Source organism: Lagenorhynchus albirostris, chromosome 17, assembly GCF_949774975.1.
Source record: "Lagenorhynchus albirostris chromosome 17, mLagAlb1.1, whole genome shotgun sequence".
Classification (NCBI taxonomy): domain Eukaryota; kingdom Metazoa; phylum Chordata; class Mammalia; order Artiodactyla; family Delphinidae; genus Lagenorhynchus; species Lagenorhynchus albirostris.
Window position 1 is genome coordinate 54,294,435 of NC_083111.1, and position 13,280 is coordinate 54,307,714.

The following is a 13,280-nucleotide window of genomic DNA, read 5'->3' on the forward strand; positions in this document are numbered from 1 at the left end:
TGGTGTCCATACGTTTGTTCTCTACATCTGTGTCTCAACTTCTGCCCTGCAAACCGGTTCATCTGTACCATTTTTCTAGGTTCCACGTGCATGCATTAATATATGATATTTGTTTTTCTCTTTCTGACTTACTTCACTCTGTGTGACAGTCTCTAGTTCCATCCACGTGTCAACAAATGACTCAATTTTGTTCCTTTTTATGGCTGAGTAATATTCCATTGTATATATGTGCCACTACTTCTTTATCCATTTGTCTGTCGATGGGCATTTAGGTTGCTTCCATGACCTGGCTATTGTAAATAGTACTGCAATGAACATTGGGGTGCATGTGTCTTTTTGAATTATGGTTTTCTCTGGGTATATGCCCAGTAGTGGGATTGCTGGATCATATGGTATTCTATTTTTAGTTTTGTTTTTTTTTTTTTTTTTTTTTTTTTTGTGGTACGCGGGCCTCTCACCGTTGTGGCCTCTCCCGTTGCGGAGCACAGGCTCCGGACGCGCAGGCTCAGCGGCCATGGCTCACGGGCGCAACCGCTCCGCGGCATGTGGGATCCTCCCGGACCGGGGCACGAACCCACGTCCCCTGCATCGGCAGGCGGACTCTCAACCACTGCGCCACCAGGGAAGCCCTATTTTTAGTTTTTTAAGGAACCTCCATAATGTTCTCCATAGTGGCTGTATCAATTTACATTCCCACCAACAGTGCAAGAGGGTTCCCTTTTCTCCACATCCTCTCTAGCATTTGTTGTTTATAGATTTTCTGATGATGCCCATTCTAACTAGTGTGAGGTGATACCTCATTGTAGTTTTGATTTGCATTTCTCGAATAATTAGTGAGGTTGAGCAGCTTTTCATGTGCCTCTTGGGCATCTGTATGTCTTCTTTGGAGAAATGTCTATTTAGGTCTTCTGCCCATTTTTGGATTGGGTTGTTTGTTTCTTTAATATTGAGCTACATGAGCTGTTTATATATCTTGGAGATGAATCCTTTGTCCGTTGATTCGTTTGCAAATATTTTCTCCCATTCTGAAGGTTATCCTTTCGTGTTGTTTATGGTTTCCTTTGCTGTGCAAAAGCTTTGAAGTTTCATTAGGTCCCATTTGTTTATTTTTGTTTTTATTTCCATTACTCTAGGAGGTGGATCAAAAAAGATCTTGCTGTGATTTATGTCAAAGAGTGTTCTTCCTATGTTTTCCTCTAAGAGTTTTATAGTGTCTGGTCTTACATTTAGGTCTCAAATCCATTTTCAGTTTATTTTTGTGTATGGTGTTAGGGAGTGTTCTAATTTCATTCTTTTACATGTAGCTGTCCAGTTTTCCCAGCACCACTTATTGAAGAGACTGTCTTTTCTGCATTGTATATCCTTGCCTCCTCTGTAAAAGATTAGTTGACCATATGTGCCTGGGTTTATCTCTAGGCTTTCTATCTTGTTCCATTGATCTGCGTTTTTGTTTTTGTGCCAGTACCATATTGTCTTGATTACTGTAGCTTTGTAGTATAGTCAGAAGTCAGGGAGTCTGATTCCTCCAGCTCCGTTTTTTTCTCTCAAGACTGCTTTAGCTATTCGGCGTCTTTTGTGTCTCCATACAAATTTTAAGATGTTTTGTTCTAGTTCTGTAAAAAATGCCATTGGTAATTTGATCGGGTTTGCATTGAATCTGTAGATTGGGTAGTATAGTCATTTTCACAGTATTGATTCTTCCAATCCAAGAACATGGTATATCTCTCCATCTGTTGGTATCATCTTTAATTTCTTTCCTCAGTGTCTTATAGTTTTCTGCATACAGGTCTTTTGTCTCCCTAGGTAGGTTTATTCCTAGGTATTTTATTCTTTTTGTTGCAATGGTAAATGGGAGTGTTTCTTTAATTTCTCTTTCAGATTTTTCATCATTAGTGTATAGGAATGCAAGAGATTTCTGTGCATTAATTTTGTATCCTGCAACTTTATCAGATTCATTGATTAGCTCTAGTAGTTTTCTGGTGGCATTTTTAGGATTCTCCATGTATACTATCATGTCATCTGCAAACAGTGACAGTTTTACTTCTTTTCCAATTTGTATTCCTTTTATTTCTTTTTCTTCTCTGATTGCCGTGGTAGGACTTCCAAAACTATGTTGAATAATAGTGGTGCGAGTGGACATCCTTGTCTTGTTCCTGATCTTAGAGGAAATGCTTTCAGTTTTTCACCATTGAGAATGATGTTTGCTGTGGGTTTGTCGTATATGGCCTTTATTATGTTGAGGTAGGTTCCCTCTATACCCACTTTCTGGAGAGTTTTAATCATAAATGGGTGTTGAATTTTGTCAAAAGCTTTTTCTGCGTCTATTGAGTTGATCATATGGTTTTTATTCTTCAATTTGTTAATATGATGTATCACATTGATTGCTTTGCGTATATTGAAGAATCCTTACATCCCTTGGTTAAATCACTCTTGATCATGGTGTATGATCCTTTTAATGTGTTCTTGGATTCTGTTTGCTGGTATTTTGTTGAGGATTTTTGCATCTGTATTCATCTGTGATATTGGTCTGTAATTTTCTTTTTTTGTAGTATCTTTGTCTGGTTTTGGTATCAGGGTGATGATGGTGGCCTCATAAAATGAGTTTGGGAATGTTCCTTCCTCTGCAATTTTTTGGAAGAGTTTGGGAAAGATGGGTGTTAGCTTTTCTCTAAGTGTTTGATAGAATTCACTTGTGAAGCCATCTGGTCCTGGACTTTTGTTTGTTGGAAGACTTGTTTGTTTTTTTTTTGCGGTACATGGGCCTCTCACTGTTGTGGCCTCTCCCGTTGCGGAGCACAGGCTCTGGAGGCGCAGGCTCAGCAGCCATGGCTCGTGGGCCCAGCCACTCTGTGGCTTGTGGGATCTTCCCGGGCTGGGGCACGAACCCATGTCCCCTGCATCGGCAGGCGGACTCTCAACCACTGTGCCACCAGGGAAGCCCTGTTGGAAGATTTTTAATCACAGTTTCCATTTCATTACTTGTGATTGGTCTGTTCATATTTTCTATTTCTTCCTGGTTCAGTCTTGGAAGGTTATACCTTTCTAAGAATTTGTCCATTTCTTCCAGGTTGTCCATTTTATTGGCATACAGTTGCTTGTAGTAGTCTCTTGGGATGCTTTGTATTTCAGTGGTGTCTGTTGTAACTTCTCCTTTTTCATTTCTAATTTTATTGATTTGAGTCCTCTCCCTCTTTTTCTTGATGAGTCTGGCTAATGGTTTATCAATTTTATCTTCTCAAAGAATCAGCTTTTAGTTTTATTGATCTTTGCTATTGTTTTCTTTGTTTCTATTTCATTTATTTCTGCTCCGATCTTTATGATTTCTTTCCTTCTGCTCACTTTGGTTTTGTTTGTTCTTCTTTCTCTAGTTCCTTTAGGTGTAAGGTTAGATTGTTTATTTGAGATTTTTCTTGTTTCTTGAGGTAGACTTGTATAGGTATAAACTTCCCTCTTAGAACTGCTTTTGCTGCATCCCATAGGTTTTGGATCATCGTGTTTTCATTGTCATTTGTCTCTAGGTATTTTTTGATTTTCTCTTTGATTTCTTCAGTGACCTCTTGGTTATTTAGTAACGTATTGTTTAGCCTCCATGTGTTTGTGTTTTTTTACATTTTTTTCCCTGTAATTCATTTCTAATCTCATAGCGTTGTGGTCAGAAAAGATGCTTGATATGATTTCAATTTTCTTAAATTTGCTGAGGCTTGATTTGTGACCCAAGATGTGATCTATCCTGGAGAGTGTTCCGTGTGCACTTGAGAAGAATGTGTAATCTGCTATTTTTGGATGGAATATCCTATAAATATCAATTAAATCTATCTGGTCTGTTGTGTCATTTAAAGCTTCTGTTTCCTTATTTATTTTCATTTTGGATGATCTGTCCATTGGTGTAAGTGAAGTGTTTAAGACCCCCACTATTATTGTGTTACTGTCGATTTCCTCTTTAATAGCTGTTAGCAGTTGCCTTATGTATTGAGGTGCTCCTATGTTGGATGCATATATATTTATAATTGTTATATCTTCTTCTTGGATTGATCCTTCGATCATTATGTAGTGTTCTTCCTTGTCTCTTGTAACATTCTTTATTTTAATGTCTATTTTATCTGATATGAGTATTGTTACTCCAGCTTTCTTTTGATTTCCATTTGCATGGAATATCTTTTTCCATCCCCTCATTTTCAGTCTGTATGTGTCCCTAGGTCTGAAGTGGGTCTCTTGTAGACAGCATATAGATGGGTCTTGTTTTTGCATCCATTCAGCAAGCCTGTGTCTTTTGGTTGGAGCATTTAATCCATTCACATTTAAGGTAATTATCAATATGTATGTTCCTATGACCATTTTCTTAATTGTTTTGGGTTTGTTTTTGTAGGTCCTTTTCTTCTCTTGTGTTTCCCACTTAGAGAAGTTCCTTTAGCATTTGTTGTAGAGCTGGTTTGGTGGTGCTGAATTCTCTTAGCTTTTGCTTTTCTGTAAAGCTTTTGATTTCTCCATCGAATCTGAATGAGATCCTTGCCAGGTAGAGTAATCTTGGTTGTAGGTTCTTCCCTTTCATCACTTTAAGTATATCATGCCACTGTCTTCTGGCTTAGAGTTTCTGCTGAGAAATCAGCTGTTAACCTTACGGGAGTTCCCTTGTAGGTTATTTTGTCATTTTTCCCTTGCTGCTTGCAATAATTTTTCTTTGTCTTTAATTTTTGCCAATTTGATTACTATGTGTCTTGATGTGCTTCTCCTTGGGTTTATCCTGTATGGGACTCTGCGCTTCCTGGACTTGGGTGTCTATTTCCTTTCCCATGTTAGGGAAGTTTTCGACTATAATCTCTTCAGATATTTTCTTTGGTCCTTTCTCTCTCTCTTCTTCTTCTGGGAACCCTATAATGTGAATGTTGTTGCGTTTAATGTTGTCCCAGAGGTCTCTTAGGCTGTCATCATTTCTTTTCATTCTCTTTTCTTTATTCTGTTCCACAGCAGTGAATTCCACCATTCTGTCTTCCAGGTCACTTATCGGTTCTTCTGCCTCAGTTATTCTGCTATTGATTCCTTCTAGTGTAGTTTTCATTTCAGTTATTGTATTGTTCATCTCTGTTTGTTTGTTCTTTAATTCTTCTAGGTCTTTGTTAAACATTTCTTACACCTTCTCCATCTTTGCCTCCGTTCTTTTTCCGAGGTCCTGGATCATCTTCACTATCATTATTCTGAATCCTTTTTCTGGAAGGTTGCCTATCTCCACTTCATTTAGTCATTTTTCTGGGGGTTTATCTTGTTCCTTCATCTGGTACATAGCCCTCTGCCTTTTCATCTTGTCTCTTTCTGTGAATGTGTTTTTGTTCCACAGGCTGCAGGATTGTAGTTCTTCTTGCTTCTGCTGTCTGCCCTCTGGTGGATGAGGCTATCTAAGAGGCTTGTGTAAGTTTTTTGATGGGAGGGACTGGTGGTGGGTAGAGCTGACTGTTGCTCTGGTAGGCAGAGCTCAGTAAAACTTTAATCCGCTTGACGGTTGAAGAGTGTGGCCGGGTTCCCTCCCTGTTGGTTTTTTGGCCTGAGGCAACCCAACACTGGAGCCTACCTGGGCTCTTTGGTGGGGCTAATGACAGACTCTTGGAGGGTTCACGCCAAGGAGTACTTCCCAGAACTTCTGCTGCCAGTGTCCTTGTCCCCACGGTGACACACAGCCTCCCGCCACCTCTGCAGGAGACCCTCCAACACTAGCAGGTAGGTCTGGTTCAGTCTCCCCTTGGGTTCACTGCTCCTTCCCCTGTGTCCCGATGCACACACTACTTTGTGTGTGCCCTCCTAGAGTGCAGTCTCTGTTTCCCCCAGTCCTGTCAAAGTCCTGCAATCAGATCCCACTAGTCTTCAAAGTCTGATTCTCTAGGAGTTCCTTCTCCCGTTGCCGGACCCCCAGGTTGGGAAGCCTGACGTGGGGCTCAGAACCTTCACTCCAGTGGGTGGACTCCTGTGGTATAAGTGTTCTTCAGTCTGTGAGTCACCCACCCAGCAGTTATGGGATTTGATTTTACTGTGATTGCGCCCCTCCTACCGTCTCATTGTGACTTCTCCTTTGTCTTTGGATGTGGAGTATCTTTTTTGGTGAGTTCCAGTGTCTTCTTGTCGATGATTGTCCCTTTGAACTTTTTAAAACACATCACTGTCCAGACCCCTCCCAGACCCTAGCTTTTAAGTATGTTTTGATTGATTAATTATTGATTAGTAATTATTGACTGCTTGATTACATTAGCTATCCATTGTTGTATAACAACCCCACACTTAGTGGCTTGAACAACAATAAATATTTTTTTTATCTCATAGTTTCTGTGGATTAGGAATCCACAGAATTCCTAATTCTGTGATAGCTCTTTTTATACTAAGGATATTAACTCTTTTCTGTCATCGTTTACAATTTTCACTTTATTATCGGCTTTATAATTTAGTTTGGATGTTTTTGATGGGCAAATGTATTTAGTTTTTAATGTAGCAAATCTGTTAATTAAAACTTCTTTTTTACTTAGAAGACCGTCTCTACTAAAGGATCAGTTACTCTTTTTTTTATGGTCATAGTCATTTCACCTTTTTTGTATCTAAATGTTTTATACACTAAAAGTCAAACACCTCAGTGGAAAAATGGATAAATTTACAAATAAGAAATAGACATACCTGATAACATGAAGAAAAGTTTGATCTTATTAGTTCTCAAAGAAATTCAAAGTAAATTAACAAGACACCATTTAAAATCTTAACATATTAGCAAAGATAGAAAAGAAGGCAATTACCTACTCGTATTGACAAAAATACAAGGAAACAAGACTTCCACCTACTGCTGTCAGGAGAATAAGTTGGTATAACTTTTCAAGAGAGTCATTCAGTGACTTTGAAAATCCTTTTCTTTGATTTAGCTAGTTTGCTTTTAGAAATTTACATTAAACATACAATCAGAAATTTTTTAAAAAAATTTTTTAACAGTGGATTGTATCTCATTTATGGTTAAGAGCAGAAAATTCAACACTTTTTATTTCGGTTTTAGGTCTAAGTACTCAAAAGAGAATATAATAAATCTGTTCACAGCTTGGTGCCAGTTATTTTATGCATGTAATTATTTCCCCACCAACTAAACATTCTAGAATGAGCATTTTCATTGTTTGTGGAAGGAAAAAGTGAACTTTTAGAGGTCTGGCCTGGGGAATAGTAGAAGGTAGTGTGGCCAGCCTGATGGTATCAAGTAAGTAAGACAGGCAAAAGGAAGCACGATATAGAAGAAGTACTCCAATAAAGAGTAAAATTTGCCTGACTTGTCATTTTTGCCTGGGACCCAGACAGTAACTGCCACTGAAAAATCTAGAAAATTACTTGTGCTTAAATGGAGATGACTATGCTAGTTTGGAGACGTTGGTTCTTCCAGTTCATCTCCCCAGCACAGAGTAGTCCAGTCAAGCATCTCTAATCCAGCCTGGGATCAGTCTGTCTCTTCTCTTTCCTCCACCCCCCACTCCTTCTTCTTACTGAAAAGAGAGATAACAGAGAGAACAAATGTTCTATTCTTGTCTATTCCAAACTAAAGTAGGCAAAAAAAGAAAAGTTAATATAAAAGGAGTATCATTTAAAACATAAAATAGGAAGAAACCTGGACTTGCCAGGACTGTTGAGTATGGAAGGTCATGCGTCTCAGGAAATCCCTCAGTTCCAGGCACACCAGGGGCAATCATTTGAGCCTATATAGGATGTGTTAAGAAAGTGGAGAAGATACAGGGCAATGACAATGTCTGAGTTATGCTTTAAAAGATACTCTTCTTGGGCTTCCCTGGTTGCGCAGTGGTTAAGAATCCGCCTCCCAATGCAGGGCACATGGGTTCGAGCCCTGGTCCGGGAAGATCTCACGTGCCACAGAGCAGCTAAGCCCATGCACCACAACTGCTGAGCCTGTGCTGTAGAGCCCGCGAGCAACAACTACTGAAGCCCACGCACCTAGAGCCCATGCTTCGCAACAGGAGAAGTCATCACAATGAGAAGCCCACGCATCGCAACAAAGAGTGGTCCCCGCTCACTGCAACTAAGAAAGCCGCGCGCGCAGCAATGAAGACCCAACACAGCCAAAAAAATAAATAAATAATAATAATAATAAATTCTTTTAAACAAAAATACTGTCTTGACCACTGAGTGGAAAAAGGATGGCTCTTGACCATTGTAATTTTGCTTTGTTTTGTTTTATTGTAGCCTGAATTAGGTGACTTGGATACCTGGCAGGAAAATACCAATGCATGGGAAGAAGAAGAAGATGCGGCCTGGCAAGCGGAAGAAGTTCTGAGGTATTTGAGTAATATTTACACTGCAGTCTGAGTAGAAGAACTGGTTTTGTTCATGTCGCATTTAAGGTCAAGAAAGCTTATTCTGCCAAATGTTGTATTTTTCGTCATTCTCATTTGAACCTTGATAATATGGGATAGTTTTTTTTGTATTTCAGACTACATATGCTATTTTATATGATTAAAACCTCACAGAAACCAACAATTTAAAGCAATATAGATACAAAAGAATAATTTATTAATGGAGAATGAAACCTTTTACATATATACACCATATTGAACTATATGCTTTATACTTCATTCCCTATAAAATATATTTATCTCTTGAAATGTCCTGCCGTGAAATGTGAGTCACAACAATGTATGTTCTCTAGGTCAGAAGTTATACCTTTAGTTTTGTTTCCCCGTGGTCTGGCATAGTGCCAGCACTGCTCATTTGAATAGAGCAGTGAATAGCACTGCTGTTTGAAAATAACTTGTATTGTACTCTACATTTGTATGTGTACTTCAATTTATGTACTTGAAAGCCCTGAGGTAGATAACATAAGTCATATACTTACTGCCTGCTCTACAGAAAATATTATTCTGGAGGTTTTCAAGTTTGTTTTTGTTGGTTATGTTCCTATTTTTTTGTTTTTGTGAGCAGTGACTTAATTCTTGCTACTACCACATTAGGTCAAAAAGAAAATTTACCTTGAGAGAGTCTGTGACTATCATCACTGATGAAAACTCAGATATGTAAATGTATCTAAATTACTTTTGCATTTTTCAAGATGATAAAGTAAAATATAGCAATGTGTTTTTTTCAAATATGGCTTTTATAATTGGGATAGAAAATGAATTACTCTTTATTTGACTATCTTAACGAAACAACTGATTTCGTTTTTGTGTTGTCCTTTCCTGTCTTTACCAATAAATTATAATTACCTTGAACAACCAGCAGAGGGTGTAGTTAAATAACTGGGAGTTAAGGCTGACCTTTTTTTGATCTTGTCCTTACTGTTTTCAGCATTTTTTTTTTTAAACAGGAAGGGGTCACATTAGTAAATTTGTGAGAGTTTTAAATATTTAGTTCCTGCTTCATAATTATTCAGTATAAAGGAAATAGTTTTAAAATTGTAAACATTTATGTTGCATGGATTTCAAAAGTGTCACTTATTTTTTCATTTTTTATTTTTTACTCTGTTTCTTTTGGATAAATCATAGATACAGAAGTCTGGGTATTTTAGAACATTTTGGGGATTCTAGTGATGATTGGTGTCATCAACCACGAGGATGATAAAGGAAGGAGCTATTCATTTTGAATCCAGTAATCTTAATGCCAACACTGTAGAGTTTATGAGTTCACAAGTAGCTGAACATTCACTGTACAAAAACCTTCTCTTTTTCACCCTATCTTCTTGCACCCTGAACAAAACAAAACCAAAAAACTCAAACTTAGTGCTTTTGATATGACACCTTGGGAGAGGGATCCTATTAGTCAGTAATAGACATGTTTCTTGCTTCAGGTTGCATAAGTAGAGCCAAAAACACTTCCATATGTTGTTACCGCCCTCAGGATAACACTGAGAATTTTAAAAGTGTATCCATAATCCATAGCCTCTAACCTAGCCTGTTCCCCATTACCACTTTAAATACTGCCAGTACTATGATCAGTATCATTAAGGAAAAAGATTCTGGTACCTTGTGATTCCAGACATGTATCTGGACAGGAAAAATATATTTTGTCTGCATTAATGTCTAAGTTGCCTCTTGTACCAGAAATATTAATTGTTGATGTTTATATATCAGCTAGTAACTAGGTCAAAGCTCGATTATCTTACGTTTGTAACCTAGCCAGCCCTTTTTAATTCTTTTTCTCTTTCTTTTTTTGCCACAGACATTTTGATGTTTTTAGTGCAGATATCAGTTTTGCTTGAAAGTGAGCAGAGCTAGTGAAAAGTAGATTTTTTAAAACTATTCTTTTGAAATTTTAGTTAATTGATGGTGACGGTCAAAATGTTGCCCAAACTAAGGCTCTCTACTTTCTTGAATTTTGGTCATCCGTACCTCTGCTTACTCCCATTTGTAAGTATGATTGAGAAGTGTATATACATTTCACTCACTATAGCCAGCTTTGAGCTGTCCCATATATGGATAATCCACACTAGATTTTTCTCTATATAATCCACTGTTGCCTATCTGCTGCCCAGCTGTGCCCTACAGCTTCCTTCCTCAGCCTTGTGTGCTTCTTGACTTACTTTCTCATATCCTAAACCTTCAGACCCAGGACCAACTTCTATTCTTCTTTCTCCTATTTCATCACCACACTCCTACTCCCACTTCCCATACAAATCAATATGATAGAGCACTTAGATGTGGAATCTAAAATATGACACAAATGAACCTATCTACGAAACAGAAACAAACTCACAGACATAGAGAACAGACTTGTGGTTGCCGGGCGGGGGTGGGGGTGGATTGAGACTTGGAGGTTAGCAGATGCAAACTACCATATATAGAACGGATAAATGACAAGGTCCGACTGTATAGTATACAGACTATATTCAATATCCTGTGATAAACCATAATTGAAAAGAATATTTTTAAAAATGTATATATATGCATAAATGAATCACTTTACCATACAGTGGAAATTAACAGAACATTGTAAATCAACTCTACTTCAATTAAAAAAAATCAGTAAATATAGAGGGGTTTAGTGATTCTAGATCAGTGGAGTTAGGGAGGGACTGGGGGGAAGGTATTTCATAATGTGTAATTAGTAAATACCCACCATTCTGCCCCTTCATTAGTAGAGCTAGTCAAATCTTTAAATAGATTTCTAGCTTCTAGTTGGAAGTCATGTCTTAGGTTTCCATTTTCTCTTTGCTTTGTGCTCTGTACATCTGTGTTCTTGACATCCTTTAGCTGACTATTTTTAACTATTATAATAACAGAATATTTAATCCTAAATATCAGGCTTTTCTGAATGGTACCAAAAAGAAGGTGTGGTCCAATGGAAGTAGTGTTTTAGTGAAAATAATCTGAAGAAGAGGGATCAGGAGATGTGGGTTCTTAACCTTAATCTTATGATTTTGGACATTTCACTTAACCTGAATGCCCCATTTTAATTTTTTTTTTTTTTTTTTTTTGGCGATATGCGGGCCTCTCATGTTGTGGCCTCTCCTGTTGCGGAGCACAGGCTCCAGACGCGCAGGCTCAGCGGCCATGGCTCACGGGCCCAGCCGCTCCGCGGCATGTGGGATCTTCCTGGACCGGGCACGAACCCGTGTCCCCTGCATCGGCAGGCGGACTCTCAACCACTGCGCCACCAGGGAAGCCCCCATTTTACTTATTTTTAGACCAGAGATAATACCTTTTTTATTTTGTAAGTCATGTTCTAAAGATTAGAAAAATATATACTGTTTTTGAAAATCTTTGAAATTTCAAAGCAGTGAGAAGAATGAAGACTTTTTAAACTTAAATTTGATGATAATAAAAGGGCAGTGCTGTTTCTTTCTGGAATTTATTCGCCATTTTACCTGTGTAGTGTTTTCTAAAAGTAAAAATACAAATATGTTTCTTTTCAGGCAGCAGAAGATAGCAGACAGAGAAAAGAGAGCAGCAGAACAACAAAGGAAGAAAATGGAAAAGGAAGCACAGCGGCTAATGAAGAAGGAACAAAACAAAATTGGTGTGAAACTTTCATAACAAAATGTCCTTCAGATGCATAGTGCCAGTGGGAGAAATATGAGCTCCACAACCCAAGCAACATTTGTATGGAGCTAAGAGTATTTTCAGAATACAAATACTCTGCTTGATTTTGATGCATTCATCAGGCCATACAGGACACCAGGATTCTCTCAAAGTCCCTTGAACTCTTGGTGATTGAGACTCAAAGAACACAAAAGACTTGTGAGACAATATTTTCTTCAACATGTTCCAACTGTAAGACAATTGTTTGCTGTAGATAAATTATTACAAATGGAATATATCAGTACCTCTTCAAGCTAGTGTTTCTAGCTAATTAAATGGGTGTAAATTTTATGGTGGGAAAGAACTCTGCTGTCTATAATGCTTTCCTTCAATGTGCATAATGATAAAATAAATAATTTTAAATATTCTTTTGTTTCCATGATTACCTGACCTAAATCAGACAGACTTGCAGAGCTTTAACTTCTTATTTTTGTTGTCAGAAGCTGGTATTGGCACACATTTCCTTTAACTTGAACTGGTATTCGTTAGGGATCTGGTAATTTCAGTTTTCAAGAAAATGACATTAAATGCAATAATTTTATCTAGTACAAACATTTTGTACATCATTGTTTTCTTTTAGATGGTGGTGTTATACATATTTGTCATTTATATTACATGTATAAACATATTGAAAATCAGTTAAAATGGCAAATTTGTTTTACATTATTATAACTTGTGAGTTTTAAAAGCTAGTATTAGTAGTTTTTCCCTGTCATTGTAGATTTTAAGATGTTATGGTATCTTTAAGTACCTTAGTTCCTCCCCACCAAAAGGTATTAATTTACAAATGCATATAGCCTTCAGTTTTACTATTTCAAAGCTTTTAGATAATTTCTGTATCAGTTTTATATATCTGACATAATACAGGTTACCTATGTTGTTGACTAAGGTAACATTATTGATTTATTAAAACAAGATAGGAATAATAATACTTCTATTTTCAGATGTTGGCTAGCTCCAAAATAGTTTTCAGGAAATAGATATAGACTGTGTTCATAGGGAAAAATGTAGATTTGATAGTTTAAAATCTCATTAATTTTGTCTCCACAATTAAAATACATCCAGCCTGACCATCTATGGCTTTAGAATTTAATATTTTTACTTTCTTAAAAGTAAAAATATTACTTTTAAGAACATTTTGATGAACATTTTGTGGATTTTGAAAATGTCGTAAATACTCTGCAGGCCAAATACTGCTAATTTATTTGAATTAAAGTGATATTTCATGGTAAAATCACAAACTATACA

At 37.3% G+C, this 13,280-nt stretch overlaps 1 protein-coding gene across 4 annotated transcripts in view; it reads left to right on the forward strand.

Annotated features, from left to right (window-relative positions):
* The window catches only part of EBAG9 (estrogen receptor binding site associated antigen 9), a 31,373-nt gene extending 18,976 nt beyond the window's left edge, over positions 1-12,397 (forward strand). For all 4 annotated transcript variants that reach the window (XM_060127411.1, XM_060127409.1, XM_060127410.1 and 1 more), the window contains 2 exons: positions 8,206-8,297; positions 11,867-12,397. In XM_060127411.1, coding sequence (XP_059983394.1) covers positions 8,206-8,297; positions 11,867-11,987 — 213 coding nt within the window. In that variant the 3' untranslated portion in view covers positions 11,988-12,397. The remainder of the gene's footprint in view (positions 1-8,205; positions 8,298-11,866) is intronic.
* The last annotated feature ends 883 nt before the right edge of the window (positions 12,398-13,280 follow it).